Raw genomic sequence first — 25,166 nt, forward strand, 5'->3', positions numbered from 1 at the left:
AATCTACAAACCTGCACGTCTTTGGAGTGTGGGAGGAAACCGGAGATCTCGGGGGAGAAAACCCACAAACTCTGAGCAGACAGCACCCGTAATCAGGATCTAACCTTAGTCTCTGGTGCTGTGAGGCAGCAACTTTACCGCTGCACCATCTGTTCTGTTACTAGAAGCTAGAAGGAGGTGATGGCCATTTGGTCCTTTGAACCTCAATATGATTTTTGCCAACTCTCCATTTCTATACAGGTGCACAACTTTTTATCCGAAAGCCTTGGGACCAGACACTTTTCGTAATTCAGAATTTTTCGGCTTTCAGAATGGAAGATTTTTAGCGTAGATTTTAACGGCTGGCTCAGTGGTAGAGTGCTCGGCTCATATCCGCAAGGTCGCAAGTTTGCGCCTCGATCCCGGCAGTTACTCGATCGCGAGTTTGAGTCTTCAATGTAGTTTTTTCTTGCAGAATAGGAGAGAATAGGGAGGGTTAGGCTGGGATCATTCTCTGCGAGATGATCTTAGTGCGGGAGACAAGTATAGGAGAGGTGTACTGACTGTGTGGGCAGAACTTTGGAAGTGATTGCCCACCATTCTCAAAAGCCGCTGTGTCTCCCTGTCCCTCTAACTCCAGAGGAATCCGCTCCCCGATGGGCCGCTACGGCGACAAGGTGCAGTTCGCCCACAGCCCGAGCTGCGCCCCCCCAAGAACAAGACGTACCTTGCACACCATCAGCTTCTGTGTGTTCCTCTGGAGTTAGAGCAGGGCTGGGCTGGAGTTGCTGATCTGGGATCTCCGTGCTTGCAATGGGCCTGGGGGTCGGTGTCCTGATGAGGGGGCGCAGTTCGGGCTGTGGGCGAACTGCCACTTGTCGCTGTAGCGGCCCATCGGGGAGCGGCTTCTGGTGGTCCTGACGTCTGTCAACTCCTGTCCAGGGGGATGGCCGGAGTCGTCGGGACCAACAGGAACCCGCTCCCCGATGCGCCGCTACAGCGACAAGTGGCAGTTCGTCCACAGCCCGAGCTGCGCCCCCTCATCCGCAACCCGGGTTCCTCTGGAGTTGGAGCGGGGCTGGGCTAGAGTTGCTGCTGGCTGTGAGTCTCTGGGATCTCCGTGCTTGCAGTCGGTGTCCCGTTGGTCCTGACGTCTCCGGCCACCCCCCTGGACAGGAGCTGAGACTGGGAAGTGTACCGCCCTTGCCCCCTCCCTCTGCAACTGCAAATAACCCCACAGTTCCCAGTCTCAGCTCCTGTACCGGAGACGTCACAGCCCGAGCTGCGCCGCCTCATCCGCAACCCCAAGACGTACCTTGCACACCATCAGCTTCTGTCGCTACGGGGAGCGTGTTCCTCTGGAGTTGGAACGGGGCTGGGCTGCTGCTGGCTGTGGGTCTCTGGGATCTCCGTACTTGCAGTGGGCCTGGGGGTCGGTGTCCCGTTGGTCCTGACGTCTCCGGTGACTGGCATTGACCCGCTGGCATCGCCGACGTGAAGACAGTGCAAAGCCCCCGTACCGGTGCAATGGGCGGGGAGCTGGAGAGGAGAGGGAAGGGGTCACACACATGGCCGGGAAGCAGAGGGGTGTAGGTGGGGTGAAACTGAAGGGAGCGACAATTTGCTTCTGCCTGCCCGCTGACTTTAAAAAGTTCCCACGCAAGACTCACGATACACTGTGTATCGTGAGTCTACCGTGGGAACTTTTTAACTCAGCGGGCAGGCAGCAGCAGATTGTCAATTTTTAACCCTCCCGCGCAATATACCCTCACCTTCTCTTTTATGAATGGGGATTTAGTTCCCCTTTCTTCGAGGACCGACCGGAGGTTCCGCTGTCACCTCTGCGGGCTGCCCTCGGTGAACGTCTTCAAGGACCTTTCTTCAAGGACCGAAAAAATGTCCGCTATTCGGAACTTTTTGTTATTTGGAACTTCGGATAAAAGGTTGTGCACCTGTACTATATTCTGCCTTCTCCCCGTGTTCCTTGATGCTATTTTGTATCCAGAAATGTTATGTATCTCAGAAGAGACCTTCACCTTACAATCAGGTATTTTTTTACTTTTGGGTGTCCAAAGACTGAAGAGCATTGAATGCACGGGTTTTCTTATTTTACAAATTGATATAGTAAAATAAAACACTGATTTTAGAAAAGTTACATCCTGTGCCTTTCCCCTTTAGGTGCGAGATCTATTTGTAATGGCTCGTAAAAATGCTCCCTGTATCCTGTTCATTGATGAGATAGATGCAGTTGGAAGGAAAAGGGGTCGTGGTAATTTTGGAGGACAAAGTGAACAAGAGAACACTTTAAACCAGCTCCTGGTAGAAATGGATGGTTAGTAAAACCCACTGGCTGAGCAACGTGTTGTTGAGGCTTTAAATAGTCATGTAGGCAAAGCCGTGAGACTTGTGTAGGTACAAACACAAAGTGCTCTTCCACTCTGGACTTGCCCACATCTGTTCCACTCTTGGACTTCCCCAAATTGTAGTTTCTTATTTCAGCAGAATTGAGGAATTACTTAACATGTTGCATTATCAATCATTGCCCAATACTACAACTGATTTGTGGAATTCAAAATATTTTCTTAACTGCTTAACTGATCTATGATCAATCAGTTATAGAATCAGAGAGAGAGAGAGAGAGAACGCACAGAAATAGGCCATCCAGCCCAACAAGTCTGCGTAAACCATGAGGTGACACAAAGTGCTGGAGTAACTCAGCACGTCAGGCAACATCGTTGAAGAACATGGATAGGTGATGTTTCAGGTCGGGACCCTTCTTCACGGATCATTATATACCATTTATGCTTAACAAGCACTAATTCTATCTTTTATTTGTCCCACATTCTAATCATCCCACCTGAGATCCACCACTCACCTACACACTAGGAGCAATTTATAAAGATGTAGCGGCACCTAGTGGTGGGGTGGAGAGGGCAGAACCCTCTTCATTGGCCTGTGCGGTCATGTGACCACGGGGTGTTGGTTTTCGCAGGTTTTGGGGGTGTGTTGGTTAGTTAGTCAGCGATCCTCCCAGCAACAGGAGCTATTGACAGATAAGATTGATTTAGCTTGGCGTCATGTTTGGCACCAACATTATGGGCCGAAGGGCCTGGTACTATGTTGATTTTTTTGTATTCTAAACCAGAGCGTGCAGAGGAAACCTACTCAATCACAAGGAGAACATGCAGACTCCACAAAAACAGCACCGGAGGACAGGATTGAACCGGGGTCTCTGGCGCTATTAGGCAGCCGCTGCACTAGCTGCCACCTTTAAAAAATATATAGTATTTGCACTACATCAGTAGTTGATAAATGGTTCAATTCTAGTATTGTGTGACGATGGTACATAGTTTAAAGCTGCAAATATAATATGATGGCCCATGATAAAGAATACCATGTGAGCACAGAATCATCTCAACATAAACAAATATTTAAGCTTGAATATTGATGCACTAGAAATATGTAAAATTATGAGGCATAAATAGTAAATTAACCCACAGACCAGCACTTCTGTGGCTGTGGGAAGAAACCAGAGCTGGAGGAAACCCACACGGTCACAGGGAGAATGTATAAACTCCACAAAGGTAGCACCCGAGATCAGGATCAAACCTGGGTTTCTCTGGTTTCTGGCACAGTGGCGCAGCTGATTTCTACCAGCTGTGCCACTGTGCAGCTCATATTTTAGGCAACAAGAGCACTTATCTGTTATTTTCAGAGGGGATTGAACAAAACATTGTTGGTTGTAATTAGGATAATATGTTCATGTAGTAAAAATAAGAGTAGTGTAGTATACTGAATGGTTGTGCCAGATTGGGAGATGATGTTATTGGATCCTGTGAAGAGGAAAGATTGGGAACCTTGGTTGACGAGATATTCACGTATAGTCAAAAAACAAAAAGGAAGCATAAGAAGTAAAATATGGCAGGGCTTTTGAGAAATATAAAGGGCCTAATAGGCTCTGTCCAGGTTTTTGAGGGAGAGAAGAGAGATCGCTGGGACATAGACAGAGATGTTTGTAGGCACAATCATGGTTCGAGTCAAGTATGAGGCATTGGACTTTGGAAGATCAAATGTAAGAGGAATGTCTACAGTTAATGGTGAGACACTAAGGAGCGTTGATGTCCAGAAGGATCTTGGGATGTGGTCCATATCTCCCGGAAAGTGGTGAAGAAGGGATAGGGCATACTTCTCTTCATTGGTCAGGCACTAAATATAGAAGTTTTGGAAGTCATGTTAAAGCTATATAAATATTTGACCAGGCCACATTTGGAGTAACGGTGTGCAGTTGGATATATTGCTGCATTACTGGAAGAAGATAGCAACTTTGGAGAGAATATTAGCTACATGGAAAGTAGGACTAACTTGGTTTGTTTTCTCTGGAGTGTTGTAGATCAAGGGGAGACCTGAGGAAAGTGTATAAAGTTATTAGGGGCATTGATTGGGTAGAGAGTAAGTCTTTTTTACGAGGATAGAAATGCCAAATACCAGAGGGCATAGCTTTAAGATGACCGGGGGAAAGTTTAAAGACATTTTGAGGCAAATTTTTTATTTTACACAGTGTGGTTGGTACCTGGGACCCTCAGCCAATGGTGGAATCAGATATGATAGCAACATTTAAGGTGCATTTAGGCAGATGCATGAATTTGGAAGAAATGGACCATATGCAGGCAGATGAGATTAGTTTAAATTGGCATTTTGGTTGGCACTGTGACTGAGTAGGTTTCTTCTGCACGTTCTGGTTTAGAATTTTTTAAAAATCAACATTGTACCAGGCCCTTCGGCCCATAATGTTGGTGCCGAACATGACGCCAAGCTAAATTAATCTTACCTGCCTACACATGGTCTATATCCCTCCATTCCACGTGTGGTTTCCCCCCTAGATTCTAAAGACATGCAGATCTTGCCCTGAACTGTTCTGTTTAATAATTTTTCATTAATAGTAATAATGAGATTGCTCCCAAAACAGAGCAGAATATCAAATTCAGAACCAACCACAAGATCTGAATTCAGTTTTGTGGAAACCATTTGTTCGCCAAACATAGTGGCAAGATTTATGTAAATAGCACTCTAATTTATAACACTATTTTACGAAAAGCTGTAAAATTAAAAGAAACTTGGAATTTTGTCAACCTGTTCAGACTATGTGATTGAGTGGCAAGTATATTAATGTTATAACAGTGTTGCATTGAAAGTAGCTGAGCCCCGATCTTCCCGGCCTTCCTATTGTATGCAAGCGTGTTTATGATTATGACATGGAAAGAAATTGTGATGATCTTCAGATTTACACGCTTTGTTTTTCTTGAATGCTAGTTTAGAACTGCTGTTGTTTTTGACAGGATTCAACACTGCCATCAATGTGGTGGTGTTGGCAGGCACGAACCGGCCAGACATCCTGGACCCTGCACTGATGAGACCTGGTCGATTTGACAGACAGATTTACATTGGTAAGTCCGAAAGTGTGACATCAGTTTATTTATTAAGTGCAAGCTGCAGCTGATGAAATGTGTAGCTGTTTATGGCAGCTTGTGTTGTGGAGAGTAATAATGGACATTGAAGTTAATGAGGAGAAAAGAACTGCAGATGTTGGCATACACGGAAGATAGACACAAAGTGATGGAGTAACTCAGTAAGTCAGGCAGCATCTCTGGAGAAAAATAGACCCTTCAGAACTTGGGTGACATTTCGGGTCGGGACACTTCTTCGGACTGAAGGACCCTTCATCAGTCTGAAGAAGGGTCCCGACCCCACACGTAACCCATCCTTTTTCTCCAGAGATGCTGTCTGACCTGCTGAGTTACTCCAGCACTTTGTGTCTTTCGTTGAAGTTAATGATGCATACTTCATTCACTGAAAGTTATCCGTGTCGCTATAGCTCTTCAACAAAATCTCAGCAGTGAAAAATAATCTGTCCCTACTAGGTACATTTATTATAGTGGATACTAAATAATGTGGTGTGTTAGTTGATCTCATTTGGGGCTGCAGTTGAAGTGTTTTTGTTGATTTTAAATCAAGCAATATTGGGACAGGGATCGAGGTGGAGCCAGTTGCCAAGAATTCTAACCAATGGCATGTTATACCAAGAGGTTTGTTCATGTAGAGGTCAGTTGGCTGTGATTCTTATCATGGTGAAATACTGCCATTTGCAAAGAAATCTATGCAAGAATAATAGTCACAAGAATTCTGGGAGGATGTTGTAGTTTCTGTGTGTGTGTGTGTGTGTATATATCTATACCTATATCTATCTATCTATCTATCTATCCAAACGTGTGAGGATTCTGCGAGGAAAGAAGTAAGCTGGGTTTAATCCAAAAATCATTTCAAGTTCTAGTTCACATTTATTGGTCACATGCACCAATTGGTACAGTGAATTTGAGTTACCATACAGCCATACGAATAAACACAATACACGATAGAGATTAACATAAACATCCACCACAGTGGAATTAACGTTTCTCACTGTGATGGAAGGCAATAAGGTTCAGTCATCTTCCTCTTTGTTCACCCGTGATCGGGGCCTTTGAACCCTCCGCAGTCGCCGCTACGGACGGCCCAATGTACAGGCCCTCTCGCCGGGATGATAGAAACTCCGCGATGGCAATTCCATGCTGCACCCGCTGCTGAAGCTCTGGGCCGGTCTCCGGCAGGAAAGGCCGCGCCAATCTAGTTGGTAGGCCTCGAGCGGGGGGGGAGGGGGGTCGAAGATGCGACACAGACGCATCTCTGTCCAGGTAAGTGACTGAGAAACGGTTTCCCCCCCCCTTTATTCCCCACCACCACCTCCCACATAAGACATACTAAGAAACATTAAAACATACATTTAGACACACTAAAAATAACAAAAAGGGTGGAAGGACTAACAAACTGCGGTGGCGCCACCCGATGGATCACTGCAGTGGCCAAATTGACTTCGGCTTTAGTTTACAGTAAATCCGATAACTATGTAAGATGCAAGTTCCGGCCTGTTTGCATGGTTTATGTCATTCTGTAGAAATGGAATAACAAGTGGAGATCTATGATCTTTTTATAGGAAGATAAATGTGCAACAACTTGAGCTGCTCGTCCCACATTGGGGAAAAGTGGAAGACAGGTCATTTAGGAACGCTTGTACATTTAAAGAGAACCCATACTTGGAGCAGAAATCTTTATAAGAGGTATTAAAAAGCAGATAACACTGCAGATCCTGGAAATCTGAAATAGCATAATACTGGAAATACTTGGCAGACTTTTATGTTCTTCCTGCAAAAAAGAAACAAACTGTTGGAGGGGCTCAGGATTGGACAAAAGGACAGGCGATGTTTCGGGTTACAAGTCTTGGTGCAGGGTCGCAACCCCAATATAGACACAAAAATCTGGAGTAACTCAGTGGGTCAGACAGCATCTCTGGAGAAAAGGAATTGGTGATGTTTCGGGTTGAGACCCTTCTTCAGACAGTCGGAGAAAGGGAAACGAGAGATATAGATGGTGACATAGAGAGATATAGAACAAATGAATGAAAGATATACAAAAAAGTAACGACGATAAAAAGGGAACAGGTTAGCCATGTGCTAGGTGAAAACGAGTTACAGACAATGAGACATCAAGACGACTTTGAATCTGGTATGATGGGTGGGGGAGGGATGGAGAGAGAGGAATGCAAGGTTTACTTGAATTTAGAGAAATCCATATTTTTATAGCATGGGTTGTAAGCTGCGCAAGCAAAATATGAGACGTTGTTCCTCCAATTTGAGTTTGGCCTCACTCTGACGATGGAAGAGGTCTAAAACAGAAAGGTCAGTGTGGGAACGGGAAGGGGAATTAAAGTGTTTGGCAACCGGGACATCAGGTAGGTCCAGGCGGACTGAGCGAATGGGTTCAGCGAAACGATCGTCCAGTTTACGTTTAGCCTCTGAACAGTCAACTAACCCTTTGCCTTTACAGATGCTGATTGACCTGCTGAGTTCCTCCAGCAATTTGGTTTTAGCTGCAGATTACAGCAACAGCAGTCCCTTCTGCCTCTATTTCAGTTTCTATTACAGCAGTTTGTGCAACATGGCCTGTTTTACTTCTATATGCCCTGTAATATTAATTGGCTTTAACTTTCTCCTTTATAAAGGGCCACCTGATATAAAAGGAAGGGCTTCGATTTTTAAAGTTCATCTTAATCCTTTAAAATTAAAATCTTCCATCAATCAAGAAAATTTGGCAAGAAATCTAGCCGCTTTAACTCCAGGCTTCACAGGTATCTATACATCTTGTAAAATGAATATTGTTTAATGCAATTTGTACAAATATGATCATCTCCTGTCGGTTAGTAAATTTATGGTTATATCTGCAGTTTTAATCTCGTATTAAATCTCATTTTTGTATAGTTATAACATGAATATGGGTAAAATGTTTCCTTTTTAAGAATTGATAACTTGCAGTCTGCATAAAGTCCGACGTTGTTCTTAAACCTCCAAATGAATTTTGACCGTTCTCATGAAATAATGCATGTAGTTTAAACAGCAAAAACTCAGGGTAAATTATGGTAATTGATAAGAAATTGGCATGTCTAGAAAGCAAGGGATACTGATTGAATAGGATCTACACAGGAATAAGTAACGATATACTTTACACCAAGAATTTCTGTTCCAAAGCTTATTGAAAATGTGTCTGTTGTCTTAACAAGACCAAATGATTGGAATTGCATTTATATGAGGATATCCTCAAAACAGCTCGCAACCAACAATGAATGTTTGAAGTATAGAATAGAATAGAATAGAATAGTTTCTTTATTGTCATTGTAACATGGACCATGTACAACGAAATTTAAAATGTCAGCCAGTCAGTGCAGCATTCAAACATTTCTAAAAGCTAACGATACATACACGGTAAAATAATAAAGATAAACAACTAAATAAATATCACGAACACAGCACGCATGCACACCCAACCCTCCATCCTTCTGTCGATTTCACAGTTACCACAGTCCCTGAGTAAAGTAGTAATAGTTACTCGTAACAATGAAGTCAGTAACTAGGGATTCTGGATTGAGGGGGAAAATTCTTTCCCATTTACTGGAATGATACTTGTGTAAGGATAATTGTGGTTGTTAGAGGCCCTTTTCCTAATGCCAAGAGACTAGAAGTTCATCAGGTGATGGGCACAGGACCACTTGTTGTTGGCTGCTGATTTGGTAACTTATCCTCCCTAATTTCAAAAATACATCATTGGTGCGATGCTGTCCATGTTTGCATGTAGCAGGTGCCAGCAAACATCCAGATTTGTACTAGTGTGATGCAAATGACGGTGACACAAATAGGGCGGCATGGTGGCGCAGCGGTAGAGTTGCTGCCTTACAGCGCCAGTGACCCAGGTTTGATCCTGACTACAGGCACTGTCTGTACGGAGTTTGTTCGTTCTCTCCGTAACCTGCGTGGGTTTTCTTCGGGTGCTCCGGTTTCCTCCCACGCTTCAAAAGCGTGCAGATTTGTAGGTTAATTGGCTTGGTAAAATTGTAAATTGTCCCTAGCATGTGTAAGATACTGTTAGTGTGCGAGGATCGCTGGTCGGACCGAAGAGCCTGTTTCCGCATGGTATCTGACATTTAAACCACGTTTAAGATGTTGACCTCCAACAAAAGATGGTCAGACTTCTTGCCATTCCGTGAAACTGCTGTTGCTGAATCGCTTAGCATTGGGATCCTGATGGTGGCCAGTTAAAAGGTGCTGGCATGATATCACCATTGACAGAAACTTAGCTAACCAGCCACATGTATAATGGTTATTGGACCAAAGGCAGAGGTTGGGTAAACTAGAGCAAGCGACCATTAGTCAAGAGAGTCAAGAGTCAAGAGTCAATTTAATTGTCATTTGGACCCCTGGAGGTCCAAACGAAATGCCGTTTCTGCAGCCATACATTACACACAAATAGACCCAGACACAACATAATTACATTTAACATAAACATCCATCACATAACTGTGATGGAAGGCCAAAAAAAACTTATCTCTCCACTGCACCTCCCCCCCCCCCCGATGTCAGAGTCAAAGTCAAAGCCCCCGGCTGGCGATGGCGATTGTCCCGCGGCCATTAAAGCCACGCCGGGTGGTGCGAGGTCGCACACCGGGTCTTGGTGTTGGAGCCCCCGGTGTGTGCTCGCAAAGTCCCGCGGCCGTTCCAGCCGCGCGGGGCAATGGTGTTAGGCCCCGCTCCAGGAGCTCTTCGACCCCGCAACACGGGCGGGAGAATTCGCCGTTGCAGGAGCCCCGAAAAGCAGTCTCCCTCCAGGGAGCCGCGCGGGGTCGTCCGAGCCGTCCGCAGACCCGCAGTAGCAGCCTCCGACTCAGCAGCGGCATCGGCAGCAGCAGCAGCGGCAGTGGCAGCGCTCCTCCACCGCTCCGCCCGCTCCGGTCTCGGCCAGCTCCGCGACGGCAACGGTGAGTCGGCACCAGAGTCCCCGGCTTCTTCCCGTTGGAGGCCGCTCCTCGTTGCGGCCTCAACGACACCTGAGACCCGACGAGAAAAGGTCGGGTCTCCAGTGCAGGGAGAGATTCAAAAGTTTCCTCCCACCCCCACCCCCGCCCCCCCCACACACACACCCCAACATAAAATAACAAAAACTACACAAAAACACAGACAAAAAATAATAAAAACGCGGACAGGCTGCAGAGGCCGCTGCTGGCCAGAGCCGCGAGGCCACTCTACTTATTGATTCTACTCTACTATAATTTCATGTTCATAAATTCTAGGAACAGAATTAGGCCATTCAGCCCCGCATTAGAGGGGCTGAAAGAGGAAACAGGAACCAGGAACCAGCAGAATGGCCCCTTTCTAAGCCGTAAATATTATATTCTATGACAATGTTTTATAGAAGGGAAGTCCATGTTTTGGTTCGCATTGTACAGAATGATTACAACATGGAGGAAGGTTATTCAGTCCTTTTGAATTAATTCTAATTTCTGTAAAGCAATCAACTGTTCCAGTGCCAGCACACTTCACAACCCCACCATTCTATCCAATCCCATCCCATCCCATGAATTATTTTCTTTTTGGTACTTATTCAATTTCCATGTTGTGGACCACAATTAAATTTACCTTCAGCACCACCATTAATATTCCACATCAGACCTTAATCACTGGCTGTGCTTCTTTTTAAGTTCATTTGATTTGAAAATTGCCATTCTATGTCCCTTGGTTATTGGCCGCTCTACTTATTGATTCTACTCTACTATAATTTCATGTTCATAAATTCTAGGAACAGAATTAGGCCATTCAGCCCATCACGTCTACTCCGCGATTCAATCATGGCTGATCCATCTTACCCTCTCAACCCCATTCCCCTGCCTTCTCCCCATAAGCCCTGCTACCCGTACCAATCAAGAATCTGTCAATCTGTGCATTAAAAATACCCATTGACTTGGCCTCCACAGCCGTGTGTGGCAATGAAGTTGTCTGTGGTTTTATGCTCTTAAAATTCCTTTGCAGCTCCTTTTGTTCCAACAGGCACAGCGCCAGCTTTTCCAGTCTGTCCACATAATTAGTTCCTTATTTCTGGAGTCCCTTAACTAAAGCTCTTGAGCACACCCTCTGAAGCCGTTGACTATTTACTAACTTGTGTTACCCAGAGCGGGACAGAATATTGCAGATCAGGCTGAAGCAAGGATTTCTAAATGTTCATCATTGCTACTTTCCTGTTACTCTCTGCCTTATTATCTTTATTACACTTGCAAATTCCATTGGAATGCCAAATAACGTTGTTCTCCATTTCCCTCCCCGTCCCTTGCACGAGAAAATGGTGTATCTGTGCCTGTAAATGGAGAAATTTGTAATGTTTGAATGTTTTGAATAACGTGGCAGTGAGTGAAACATTGTTTTCTGCTGCTGCTGCTGACTCACTCTCTTGGAATGTGATGTTGGAAGTGAATCATATCATGTTTTTTGTTCTTGGTTGTTCTTGCTTCAGGAGCAGACATTGCTAATGTATGCAATGAGGCTGCTTTAATAGCTGCCAGACATCTATCGGAGTCCATTATACAGAAGCACTTTGAGCAGGCCATTGAACGGGTAATTGGAGGTAAGCGTTATTATTGTCACGTATACGGAGATACAGCAAAAAAACTTTGTGTACTATCCAGTCAAATCATACTATACAAGAGTATAGGGGCGGCACAGTGGTGCAGCGACAGAGTTGCTGCCTTACAGCGCCGGGAGACACTGGTCCAATCTTGACTGCGGGTGCTGTCTGTATGGAGTTTGTACATTCTCCCGTGACCGTGTGGGTTTTCTCTGAATGCTCCAATTCCCTCCCACATGCCAAAAACCTGCAGGATTGTAGGTTAATTGGCTTCTGTAAATTGTCCTTGGTGTGTAAGATAGAACTAATATACAGGGATCACTAGTCAGCGCAGACTCGCTGTTTCTACGTTGTATCTCTAACCTAAACTAAACAAAACCGTAGATGTTGTAAAAAGTGACAAATTACCGAACGATTTGAAGCTTCGATGTCTAGAATTAAAAATAACCTGGGGCAGTGATCCCTGCACACTAACACTATCCTACAAACTAGGGAAAATGTACATTTTTACCACAATCAGCTCCTTAGTTTTTTGACATTCAAGAGGAGACTGGTGCCCTGATCAGCCATCTCCTCCCAGTAGGCCTTCTCATTGTTATCAGAGATCAGGCCCACCACCACAGTGTCATCAGCAAACTTGATTATAGAGTTGGAGCTGAACTGGGTCTCTGGCGCTGTGAGGCAGCAGATCTAGTGCTGCCGCCCCCTAAATATTGACCAAGAATTGATTTTTGTTATATTTATAAGTGCTTATTTTTTCAACGATAAAACACTGCAAGTACAAATCTTGTTTCAAGCATATTGACCAAAAATTGATTTTTGCTCTTATTTTTAAGAATTTATAAGAATATATGTTAGTATATATGACAATTAAACACTCTTGACTTAATTTTAATTGTAATGGGAATGTGGGTCTAGTGGATGTGGGAGTGAGGCTGATTGAACCGTTGCTATCTAGTTGTATTATATAATAGTTGCAATTCATTTTTGTAATTATTTGATGTAATTGGATTTGAGTGCTGAGCTTTCCTTAATAATAAGCAGACTGGAAATCATGTGAAAATTAAATCTGCAAGTACTGCAGGGCAATCAACATTTCATGACATGGCAAACAAGTATGAGGAGTCATCGCAACAGGAAGATCATTCTGGTAAACAGGATTCTAGAGGAAGCAGAATTAAGGAAAAAACACCATGCATTGAAACAAAAGAATCAAATGAACAGGAAAATCGTGGCACAATAATAGTAGTCTATGAAATGTGTGATACAGTGAGCTCATGATGGCTGTGGAAATGGTGGGGCTCTCAGAGGGGAAATGGAAGCTGATAAAGCAAAACAGGCTCCTGTGTCTCGTTGGCCAGCGCTGCATCGAGCTGCAGTCTCGCTGCTCCAGCCACTACGCACCCTGCCGCTGTTTGTGTGGAGTTTTTGCACGTTCGTCCTTTGACTGCATGTGTTTCTTACCAGGTGCTCCAGTTTCCTCCCCTTTCTCCCAGAAATGTGGGTTGATGGGTTAATTGGCTTTTGTAAATTGCCCCCAGTGAGAGGATGAGAGGTAGAATCTGGGAAAGTTGACGGGAATGTGGGCAAAACATAATGCAAGGAAAGCATATGAGAGATTGGGATTGCTGTGTCCTGCAGATTTTTTCTGATGGCAGATAAGTGTGAAGGGGTGACAGGTCAGTTGGCTATTGGGTAAAGGGATCGCTCGGTCTGCCAAGGCCTACTGGATATCCTGGTCGCTAACCATTTTAACGCCCCTTCACATTCCCACACTGACCTTTCTGTCCTGGACCTCCTCCATTGCCAGAGTGAGGCCGCATGCAAACTGGAGGAACAGCACCTCATATTCTGCCTGGGTAGCTTACAAACCAACAATTTGAATATTGCATTTTCCAATCAACTAACAACCCAAGCCCCCACCCCCTTTCTGCCTCGCGCACCCCCCATTCTTCCCCCCCCTCCCCTTCCCAGTGCCCCACCAATTTCTCCCCTAATCCTCCACGTGCATTACTTACTCCGACTTCACCAGCGGCAGCAGCGATCCGACCTTGGAGGATCGGCCGCGGGCCCGGTGAACGACATCGTCGGGAGCTTGCACGTTGGTGACCTGTTCTCCGGAGCTCCCGCGACAACAGCTGTGTCCTCTGGACTGGAGGGCCACAGCTTCGGCGGCTTCGACCACCCTGGGCCGCGAGGTTGAACCGGCCCGTCCGCGGAGCTTGGATTCAGCCGCGGGACTGACATTACTTACCATCACCCGGCGGGGTCACAACATCCGAAGCCTGGATCGCCTCGGAGCAGAGGGAGAATAAGAAGGGAAGAGACAAAGACTGAAGACTTTTGCCTTCCATCACAGTGAGGAGTATTCAACACACTGTGGTGGATGTTAATTTGTGTTTTTTGTGTGTTTTGCCATTTTTTTTACTATATGTAGGACTGCAAGGCAACGAAATTTCGTTCAATATGACAATAAAGGCTACTTTGACTTAAGTCATCAATTCTTTTGTCTCATGCCAACCATCTGCCTATACAACATACCCCACGCCTGTGTTCACCCATTATTGTAATCCTCCTCTCTTCCAGCTTTAATTTCTCTTTCTCTCCCGCACCCCCCCCCCCCCCCCCCCCCTACAATCTGCCTGACCTGCTGACTTATTCCAGCACTGGGCCGGATTCTGTTCTTTTGTTCACTCCCAGTTTCTATCCTACCTGCTGCACTTTTTTCCTGAAGCTTTCTTTGTTCCAAACAATGGATACCTTTATTCTTTCATTGTGTTCTCTGCCCTTCTATACTTAATATTGAATAGCTTCAACTTGGTTCCCACATTAAAGAATGATCCTTGTATTCGGAGGCAGTACAATTTACATCTTCACCTTGACCACATGTGCCATGGGTGTTCTAGGATATAATAACACGTAGAAACATATGAAGACATCTTGATGGCCAACAACAATTTTATCTTTTATGTGCTAAAGGTGGAAACTTGTATTATTCTGACTGGAAGTCAATGTTTATTTTTCTTCAATACAAATTATTTGATACTTTCTGGATGTAATGATCATAAACATTTTTCAAGGATAGTTGCATGTTTAATCTGTTGTTTATTTTTCTGGCAAAATGTTGCAGATGTTAGTGTGAATGTTTGTTTTCTTCCTGCTGCTTTATCTTAGGACTGGAAAAGAAAACTCAGATTCTACAGCCAGAAGAGAAGAAAACAGTCGCGTATCATGAGGCCGGCCATGCAGTTGCTGGCTGGTTCCTGGAGCACGCCGACCCTTTGCTGAAGGTCAGATAAACCAAGCTGCCCCATCTACAACTGCCTGCATCTGGCCCATATCCCTCTAAACCTTTCCTGTCCATGTATCTGTCCAAATGTCTTTTGAATGTTGTTAAAGTTTCAGCCTCAACTACCCCCTCTGGCAACTAATTCCATATACTCACCAGCCTATGTGTGAAAAAGTTGCCCCTCAGGTTCCTATTAAATCCTCTCACCTTAAAATCATGAACTCTGGTTCTCGATTCTCCTACTCTGCGTAAAAAGATTTTGTGCAAGCTATTCCCCTCATGATTTTATACACCTCTATAAGATCTCCCCTCATCTTCCTACTTTTCCAGGAATACTGTCCTAGCCTGCCCAACCTCTCCCTATAGATCAGGCCATCAAGTCCTGGCAACATCCTCGTAAATCTTCTCTGCACTCTTTCCAGCTTAACAACATCTTTCCTCTAGCAGGGTGACCAAAGCTGAATACAATACTCCAACTGTGGCCTCAGCCGTTTCTTGCACAGCTGTAACAAAACATCCCAACTTCTTTACTCAATAATAGCCTGAATGTTATCTATCTGTGGCACCACTTTCAAGGAACTGTACGCCTACACGCCTAGTTCAATCTCCCCTCCAACACTCCACCAGAGCCTTACCATTTATTATGAAGATAGGAAGCTTATACAATGGATTGGATTATACTGATCACTAGTCAATGGTAATGTGACACAAGAGACTGGAATCTGGAAATTAAACCACTGGAAAAACTCAATGGGAGAACAAGCGTCTGAAGAGTTTAAGGGGTTTGGAGTTTCATACAGAGAATGGTTAATATCTGAAATTTGCTACAAAGGTGGTAGTGGAATAGTAAAAGGATAGTCAATGTTTCAGGTTGAAAACTTGCAGCAGGACTGAGATTCCAGAGGGGAGATAGTAATATAAACAGATGAGAGGGAGATGACTAGGTCACATAGTTCTCCACATAACCGCTGCCAAGATAGCTATATGACCACTTTCTTTGTGATATGTATCAACAACATAGATGTGAATGTAGGAGGAATGATTAATAAGTTTGCAGATGACATGAAAATTGGTGGTGTGTGAAAATGACATGAAAATTGGTGGGCCCCCATCAAAAATTGTCCTGTTTGTTCCACTGTTTTACATCCATATATCCCTTCGTTATCACCTCTTCCACAGCCAACAATGGACCATTCCACCTTTCCTTGGTCATCGGTGACAGCTCTGATTTGTTCTGACCCTTTTCACATCTCTAGTTTCCCTTTCCCCCGACTCTCAGTCTGATGAAGGGCTTCGACCCAAAACATCACCTATTCCTTTTCTCCAGAGATGCTGCCTGTCCCGCTGAGTTACTTTGGCATTTTGTATCTATCTTTAAGGCATTCGGCATGCTTGACTTAGGAGAATATGAAAGCTGGGAGGTTGTTTTGCAACTTTACAAAACGCTGTTTAGACTGCATGCAATTATGGGCGCCATACCATGGGAAGCATGTAGTTACGTTGGAGAGAGTGCAGGGGACATTCACCAGGTTCTTGCCCAGATTGGAGCTCTTTAGATATGGGAGGAGATTGCATGGCCGGGCTTGTTTTCCCTGGTGTGAAGGGGATGACCGATGAACAGGTGTCAAGGGTTATGGGGAGAAGGCAGGAAAATGGGATTAGGAGTCTGAGAGCCGCCATGATTGAATGGCGGAGTGGACTCGATGGGCCAAATGGCCTAATTCTACTCCTATAACTTGTGAACATGACCTGAGAGGTATATAAAATTATGAAGCTTCTATAGGATACCTGGTCAGAATATTTTATCCATGATCGAGGTGTCGAACCAAAGGGCATAGGCTTGAGATGAGAGGGAAGAATTTTAAAGGGAAATTGTTTTATATTGAGAGTAGTTTATATCTGGAACCTGCAACCAGAGGAGGTAGTGAAATCAGATACAATCACTATGTTTAAGAGACATTTAGACCAACATATGAACAGGCGAGGATCGGAAGATATTCACCTAATGCAGGCAAATGGCATCAGTGTCGATGAGCAGAAAAAGGGTTGCTGAAGGTTACATTTGAGCAGCAAATGACATTTTGAGTCTGGATCCTCTTTCAGTCTGAAGAAGGATATTGACCCAAATTGTCATTGCCCACTCCTCCACGGATGCTGCTTGACATCCACAGTTCATCCAGTAAATTGTTTTTTGCTCAAGATTCCAGCATCTGCAGTCTCTTGTGCTTCCTGTAACATTTGATGACATGTTGAGTGTTATTTTGGGTCAGTATTCCTACTGAAAACAATTTAAAAAAACAATGTGAATAGTGTAAACCAACATTAGCAGTTCCTTCCTACATATTTAAAAAATGACAATGCTTTTTGACCATTAGAAGTGTTGCATTAATATAAGCTGTTAATACACCGCCCTCCGTAATGTTTGGGACAAAGACCAATCATTTATTTATTTGCCTCTGTACTCCACAATTTGAGATTTGTAATCGAAAAAAATAAGAAAAGTACACATTGTCGGATTTTAATAAAGGGTATTTTTATACATTTTGGTTTTATCATGTAGAAATTACAGCTGTGTTTATACGGGAGGTAGATGGCAGTGGGTCTCCAATGAGGTAGATAGTTCTCTAGTCGTTGGTAGGATGGTTCAGTTGCCTATTAGGATGGTCAAGGAATTGTCCCACCCCCACCTCTTTCCCAGCTTTTTCCCCCACCCCACTGCAATCAGCCTGAAAAGGGTCCCAACTTGAAAAGTCACCTTTTTTCCACAGATGCTGCCTGACCCACTGAGTTACTCCATTATTATGTGTTATGCTTAGGCTCCCTGTGCATGATGTCTACTCGTGCATTGCCGTACAGCAACATCTCGGTAGTGTTTCACATTGTTTACGGAGGTAGCACCTGAGTGTAGAAGTATTTCCACCATTGCCTACAGCACATCTCTTGAGCAAATGAAAGAAGAAGGATCTTGCATTGATTTGGTGCCTTTTAGCCACAAACACTCATCTATAGAATATCAGGGCCATGATCGTTTAAGTTTTGACTTTCTAGTTTTGCAGGGCAGTAGATCTACGCAATGAATTCTAAGTTTCTCTTCTTGGATCATTTTAAGGTATCCATCATCCCTCGTGGTAAGGGGCTGGGTTATGCCCAATATTTACCCAAAGAGCAGTACCTCTACAGCAAGGAGCAGCTTCATGATCGCATGTGTATGACACTGGGAGGACGAGTTTCAGAGCAAATATTTTTTGGTAAGATTACCACAGGAGCACAAGATGATTTAAAGAAAGTTACCCAAAGTGCCTACGCCCAGGTATGTTGATGCTTTAACCATTTTTATGAGATATTATTAATCAACTTCAGTTTACTCCAGTGTTGGTGCTAAATAACAATGAATGTATCTGAATGGATTGAATAGGTTGAATAGTGGAGCGCAGTTGCTCAGCGGTAGAGTTGCTGCGTTACAGCACCAGAGACACGGACGGGTTCGATCCTGACTACGGGTACTGCCTGTACGGAGTTTGTACGTTCTCCTTATGACCTCGTGGGTTTTCTTCAGGTGCTCCGGTTTCCACCCACACTCCAAAGACGTACAGGTTTGTAGGTTAATTGGCTTTAGTAAAAATTGTAAATTGTAATTCGGCACCAGTATGAAGGGTAGTGCCACTGGACGGGGTGATTGCTGGTCTGACCTTCAGCAAAGGGTCGGCGTGCTCCAGGAACCAGCCAGCAACTGCATGGCCGGCCTCATGATACGCGACTGTTTTCTTCTCTTCTGGCTGTAGAATCTGAGTTTTCTTTTCCAGTCCTAAGATAAAGCAGCAGGAAGAAAACAAACATTCACACTAACATCTGCAACATTTTGCCAGCAAAATAAACAACAGATTAAACATGCAACTATCCTTGAAAAATGTTTATAAGATCATTACATCCAGAAAGTATCAAATCATTTGTATCGAAGAAAAATAAACATTGACTTCCAGTCAGAATAATACAAGTTTCCAGGGGGGGGTAAGGTTGGTGAATGTCTGGAACTCGATGCCAGGGATGGTGGTGCAGGCAGATACAATAATGCCATTCAATAGGTTTTCGATAGGTAATGGTCAACGCGGACTCAGTGAACTGAAGGGCCTGTTTCCGTGCTGAATCTCTAAAGTTTAAGGCCTCCTTTGTAACATTCTGTCCTCTGCTGCAGATTGACCGCTATTATTTTTTAATTCAGTGCTTGTCCAACAACATGGTCACAATTAAGATTATAATGACCAATGTCAGATTGTTCAATAAAGCAAAGATATAAGAATTCTTTATGCCTGGGATCTCAGAATTTGTTTCCAATTAATGACCCAACCAGGGAGAGGAATTAATTCCTTTCTCTCTGATGATCCCTGAAATCTGTCGCAAGGTGTACACAGAAGATAGATGCAAAATGTTGGAGTAATATGGGTCGGCCACCATATCTGGAGAAAAGGAATAGGTGACGTTTCCGGTCGAGACCCTTCTTCAGGGGTCGGCAACCTACGGCCCCCGGGCTGAATGCGGCCCATAACCCAAAATCATCCGGCCCGCAGGCGGATTTTGTTTCCCGTATTCATCCGGTCCACCGACAGCCTGCCCTGAGCGCGGCCGAGCTCTGGCAGTACGTATCCTGTGCAAAGCCGCCGGCACGGCCGCGCGCCTTCTGTGAACGTGTTTAAGAAAGAACTACAGATGCTGGAAAAATCGAAGGTAGACAAAAATGCTGGAGGAAACTTAGTGGGTGAGATTTCATGAGGCTGCCTCACCCACTGAGTTTCTCCAGCATTTATGTCCACCTGTGAACACGTGATTTGATGCCTGCCATCCGGGACGGTGTGGGGGCGGGATCCATGTGTACACGTGATAGATGTGGCCCGCCATCCGCTCACAGACATGCGTCCCGGCCCCTATGCAGAACAAGGTTGCCGACCCCTGCTTTAAATCTTATGTACAGCACATTATACTGAGAATCATTGCACTTAAAAAATAGCAATTTTGTTTTTGTTTTTATGATTTTGCTTCCTTATGCATTCACGTTATATTGACAATATCTTCCCTGTAAATATTCATGTTACATTAAAAATGCGTTCCTTAAAAATATTTTCCCTGATGAAAAACCTGATGATGAAGCATTAGTAATGTCCACGCGGTATACAGCTGTATTGGATTGATGCTTGTTATTTATGAAATTAGTCAAGTCACAATTGTCCTGAGGCAATCATATTCTCACTTGGGCTCCAAGAGAAATTTTTTGGAAGGGGAACAATGAAGAATAAAACTGATTAGTCAGCACGGTGTTAAGAAATCCTGGAGATGAGTCGTTTGATGCCCTATCTGCAGTAAGATGCCCCAGCTGCACTAGTCCTACCTGCCTGCATTTGGCCCATAACCTTATAAACCCACGCCCATGTTAACTTATCTGTAGGTGAGGTGAGGTACATCAGCATGAGACTCGGTTAACTTTGCATTATTTTTTCCCCTACCTAGATCGTTCAGTTTGGTATGAATGAAAAGGTGGGGCAGGTATCCTTCGACTTCCCACGACAAGGTGAGATTACTTTGGAAAAACCGTACAGTGAGATGACTGCCCAGCTAATAGATGAAGAAGTGCGATCACTCATCAATTCTGCCTACGAGAGGACTCTGAAACTTCTGACGGAAAAGAGAGAAGAAATTGAGAAGGTTAGAAAATATTCCTTTATCCATTAGAGTCCACTAGAGTCATAGTCACACAGCGGGGAAGCAGGCCCTTTGGCCCAACCTGCCCACGCCGACCAAGATACTCCATCTACACTAGTCCCATCTGCCCACGTTTGCATGTGCTGCCTCTTGAAGCTTAGCTATAGCACGGATCTCTGAAATGGGAGGGGACATCAAATGAGTTGTTCTACGTGCATTTCCCCAATATCCATCGGGTCTTTGCCTCAACCCAGGGATAAAACCATTTGAGTTTCCCATGTGGACCTGCATAAAATGCGTTCAAACTGAAATACACTCGCACAGAAATGTCAGTACTCATACTACTTATGTTGCAGAGTATGATGCCCTTTGGTAACTGTCACAACTTTAGATGAGAACATGGCCTAGTGGGCTTCCTCCCACACGGCAAAGATGTGCAGGTTTGTAGGTTAATTGGCTTTGGCTGGTGTGCAGGACAGTTTTAATGTACGGGGTGATCACTGGATCGGTGTGGACAGGGTGGGCCGAAGAGCCTGTTTCCACGCTGTATCTCTAAAATCTAAAGGAAGCATTTTCTCAACCCCTGTCCCTCCCTACCTAAAGCAAAACCTCTATTGATTCACGCCTTCATACTTTATGAAGAGTCCAGTACATTCTACTGAGGCGTCCTCCTTCTATGTGTAGAGCTGTCATTTTGTGCTTCGTTGGACTTTTCAGGTGGCCCAGCGATTGTTGGAGAAGGAGGTACTCGACAAGGCAGACATGATTGAGCTGTTGGGACCGCGACCCTTTGCTGAAAAATCAACGTATGAGGAGTTTGTAGAAGGGACGGGAAGCCTCGATGAAGACACGTCTCTACCCGAGGGCCTAAAGGACTGGAACAAGGAAAGAGAAAATGGGAAAAAAAAATCACAGAAGGACAAGTTGCAGAACACATCACCAGAAGAGTTTGATACTAAATGAGAGCCATTATTCGGCTGAGTGCTTTTAAAATAACGATCCCACACTGGAAAATGATGCTTCCTTGTCTCTGTTCAGACCTGTTGGTTAATCATTTTAACATCTTTATATGGTTCACCAACTGAGCTGTACACGTCCAGTGTACTTTGTGGGTAATTAATTTCTGTTGGTCTGACTGATGTCAAAATGAATAAGAAGCTAAAATAGCAATGTTTTCCATTTGTATTTTAACAAAGATTGATTAACTCCAACACTGGAAGATTCCTGCCTCTGCCTCTGGTGGCTATGTCTGAGAGAATTTTTATTTACGAAACAGCTTTGCTTTGGTTTTCAAGAGGAAATGTGTGTCTACTGATGGGCAGGACCAGGGTGGTAGTAAAATGTTAACGTGCACAGTTTTCAGTACCTTGTGATGGTGATCCTGCTTACAGTTCAGATCTGAGCTGTTGGAGGCATGATTGTAATTAATTTATGTAAATAGTGTTTATTTTGAAATGAAAATAAAAGGTAAAATATTGATTTATTTTTAATCGGTCTTGGGCTGGTGCCCAGGGATAATTTAAAAGGAAATGCTGTAGTAACTCAGCAGGTCAGGCAGGCAACATCCCAGGAGAACATGCATAGACGACATTTTGGGTCGAGACCCTTCTTCAAACCGAGTCTGAAGAAGGGTCTCTGGGTGGCACATCGGTAGAGTTGGTGCCTTGCATTGCCAGAGACCCGGGTTCGGTCCTGACTACGGGTGCTGTCTGTACGGAGTTTGTACGTTCTCCCCATGACCTGCGTGGGTTTTACCCTGGAGCTCCGGTTTCCTCCCACACTCCAAAGACGTGCAGGTTTGTAGCTTAATTGGCTTGGTATAATTGCAATTGTCCCTTGTGTGTGCAGGATAGTGTTAATGTGCGGGGATTGATGGTCAGTGGGCCAAAGGACCTGTTTCTGTGCTGTATCTTTAAACTAATCTCTAAACTAAACTCAAAATATCACCTTATCCATTTTCTCAAGAGATGCTGCCTGACCTGCTGAGTTACTCCAGCACTTTGTCTCCTTTTGTGTTTAAACAGAATTTGTAATTCCTTGTTTCTACTCTTTAATCTTCATCAAAGATTCCCACTATATCAATGCATGGTGCTCAATTCCATCCATAAAATGTAAACTGGAAACACCAATGGATATAATTCCTAAGCAGATCTAACTTTCCTGAAAAGACCGTCAATGTTGGCTGATGATATTTTCAAAAAAGATGTGGTCGGCTGTTGACGTAGACACAGGACTGATTGATCCTCCAGTTTTTCTCGCTAACACCCAGGATTTGCTGCTTTTAGTTTCGATTATGCCAAAATAACAAGTTAGTGGAGAGTTAGTCTAGTCTGTCCACTTGATAACAGGATGATGAAGTTCATAGAATGGAGATTTAGGCAGACGGGAAATTTGATGTTAACCATATGGTTGAATTCAATTGGGAATATTTTAGACGAAGATCAAAGTATTAATCTGTTACGAGTTCTGCCTGTCAGCAATAAATTATGGAATCTTGGGACTAAATCAAAGATAATCTCCAGGCAACCAAAGATACAAACAACACATTTGGAAGGCTTCATAAAAATATTATTTAAATTGTTAGCTATTCTCTATTTTTTGCAAAGGTAAAATGTAACAATGACATGCGGCTTGGTAGGCTAGGACTTTATTCCATGGAGCGCAGGAGGATGCGGTGTATAAGACGATGAGAGGAATATATAAGGTAAATGCACAGAATCTTTTACCTAGAGTAGGGGAATCAAGAATCAGTGGTTTAAGATGAGGGGGTAATCAAGAAAGATTTAACAGGAACCTGTTGGGTAACTTTTTTTACACGAAAAGGTGGTGGGTGTATGGAACAAGCTGCCAGGACAGGTAGTTGAGGGGCCTAATAGGTACTATCACAACTGGGTTACAAAATTTTGAGATTTAAAAATTTAGACAGGTGGCAATTGGTTTAATGTTTGCAATTTTCCCATCAGATAAAGCATAACAATAAGTTTAATTTGACACCTAATTCACTTTCATATCTCAAGTAATATAAAAGTTATGGCCATTTTCATACTCGGAAATTAGCATCTTGTTCCCTATTGATTTTCTATGGACATAACAAAAAAGCTGTGATCGTGGACAGGTAAGAGAACTGAATGAAATTTTCAGTTATCATAGATTGGCAAAGTAGTTAGTTACCCAATTGTAGCTAATTTCAAACTTCAATTTACTAGATCTAAACATCTATCCATTTCTTAATAAATGATTAACATTTTTAAATAGCGCGTGTCCAAATAATATTCACAAATAATTCACAATAAAACATGATTTTTAAATCTCATTTACATCAATTTATAGGCCAAATGGAAGGAATTTAGTGTTCAATTGCTGTAAATTAAAGTCAATTAAATCGGCTTTCTAGTGGGTTCCTGTGAACGTGCTGGTTTAGAACGTTCACATTGCGCTGGATTTGTGCCCTCAAGTGCCCAGAAAAATACTGCGGGATATAAAGAGCCAAAAATGAGCTACTCGCTATAGAAAACTTTAATTACAGGGTTATATACATGCCCCATTTCATGTAAAAATAAGGTACATACCTTTAATTGTTTGCTTTATAAAACCCTGGGGCTGCGAGAATGGGGGCCATAAAAACTAATAATACCTTTTGCGACTTTCAGCGATTTTCCGTTAATGATTTACTAGGCTGAACATTTTTGATTGCAAACAGCCTAGGACAGCGCCAAAATTGGGTAACATGCCTACTGGTATGGTTAGAAAAAAGGGGGAGAACTGATGAGAATGTTGGGAGAATAGAATGGGATTAGTTTGTGTGAGTGTTTGGCACAAACTCGGTGGGCTGAGGGGAGAGTCTTGTTGCTCTGTCAGTGTTAGGTGCTTGCCGATTGTAGTTGCGGCAGGTACCATAACATTTAATATGCATTTAAGCAGGTAAATGATAAGACTAATTTAGACGAATACGAGTCAAATACAGGCAAATGGAGCTAAGCTTAGATGGGGCACTTTGGTCGGCATGGGCAAGTTGGACCGAAGGGCATATTTGCATGTTGAATTACTTTGACTATTTATGTTAATTTATCTCAATTTAATGCCTCAATTTACACTCTTCAATAAAAGCTCCTCATTGATGCTACTCCCAGTTCATATTTCTCTAGTGTACAGATTTTGTGATGAGGAATAAAAC

The 25,166-nt window shown here is 43.7% G+C and overlaps 1 protein-coding gene across 3 annotated transcripts in view; it reads left to right on the forward strand.

The window, feature by feature from the left end:
* The window catches only part of LOC129696462 (AFG3-like protein 2), a 56,615-nt gene extending 34,146 nt beyond the window's left edge, over window positions 1-22,469 (forward strand). For all 3 annotated transcript variants that reach the window (XM_055634377.1, XM_055634376.1, XM_055634378.1), the window contains 8 exons: window positions 2,158-2,311; window positions 5,316-5,423; window positions 8,072-8,197; window positions 11,902-12,012; window positions 15,187-15,302; window positions 18,411-18,611; window positions 20,801-20,995; window positions 21,710-22,469. In XM_055634377.1, coding sequence (XP_055490352.1) covers window positions 2,158-2,311; window positions 5,316-5,423; window positions 8,072-8,197; window positions 11,902-12,012; window positions 15,187-15,302; window positions 18,411-18,611; window positions 20,801-20,995; window positions 21,710-21,955 — 1,257 coding nt within the window. In that variant the 3' untranslated portion in view covers window positions 21,956-22,469. The remainder of the gene's footprint in view (window positions 1-2,157; window positions 2,312-5,315; window positions 5,424-8,071; window positions 8,198-11,901; window positions 12,013-15,186; window positions 15,303-18,410; window positions 18,612-20,800; window positions 20,996-21,709) is intronic.
* The last annotated feature ends 2,697 nt before the right edge of the window (window positions 22,470-25,166 follow it).

Source organism: Leucoraja erinacea, chromosome 4 (genome assembly GCF_028641065.1).
Source record: "Leucoraja erinacea ecotype New England chromosome 4, Leri_hhj_1, whole genome shotgun sequence".
Classification (NCBI taxonomy): domain Eukaryota; kingdom Metazoa; phylum Chordata; class Chondrichthyes; order Rajiformes; family Rajidae; genus Leucoraja; species Leucoraja erinaceus.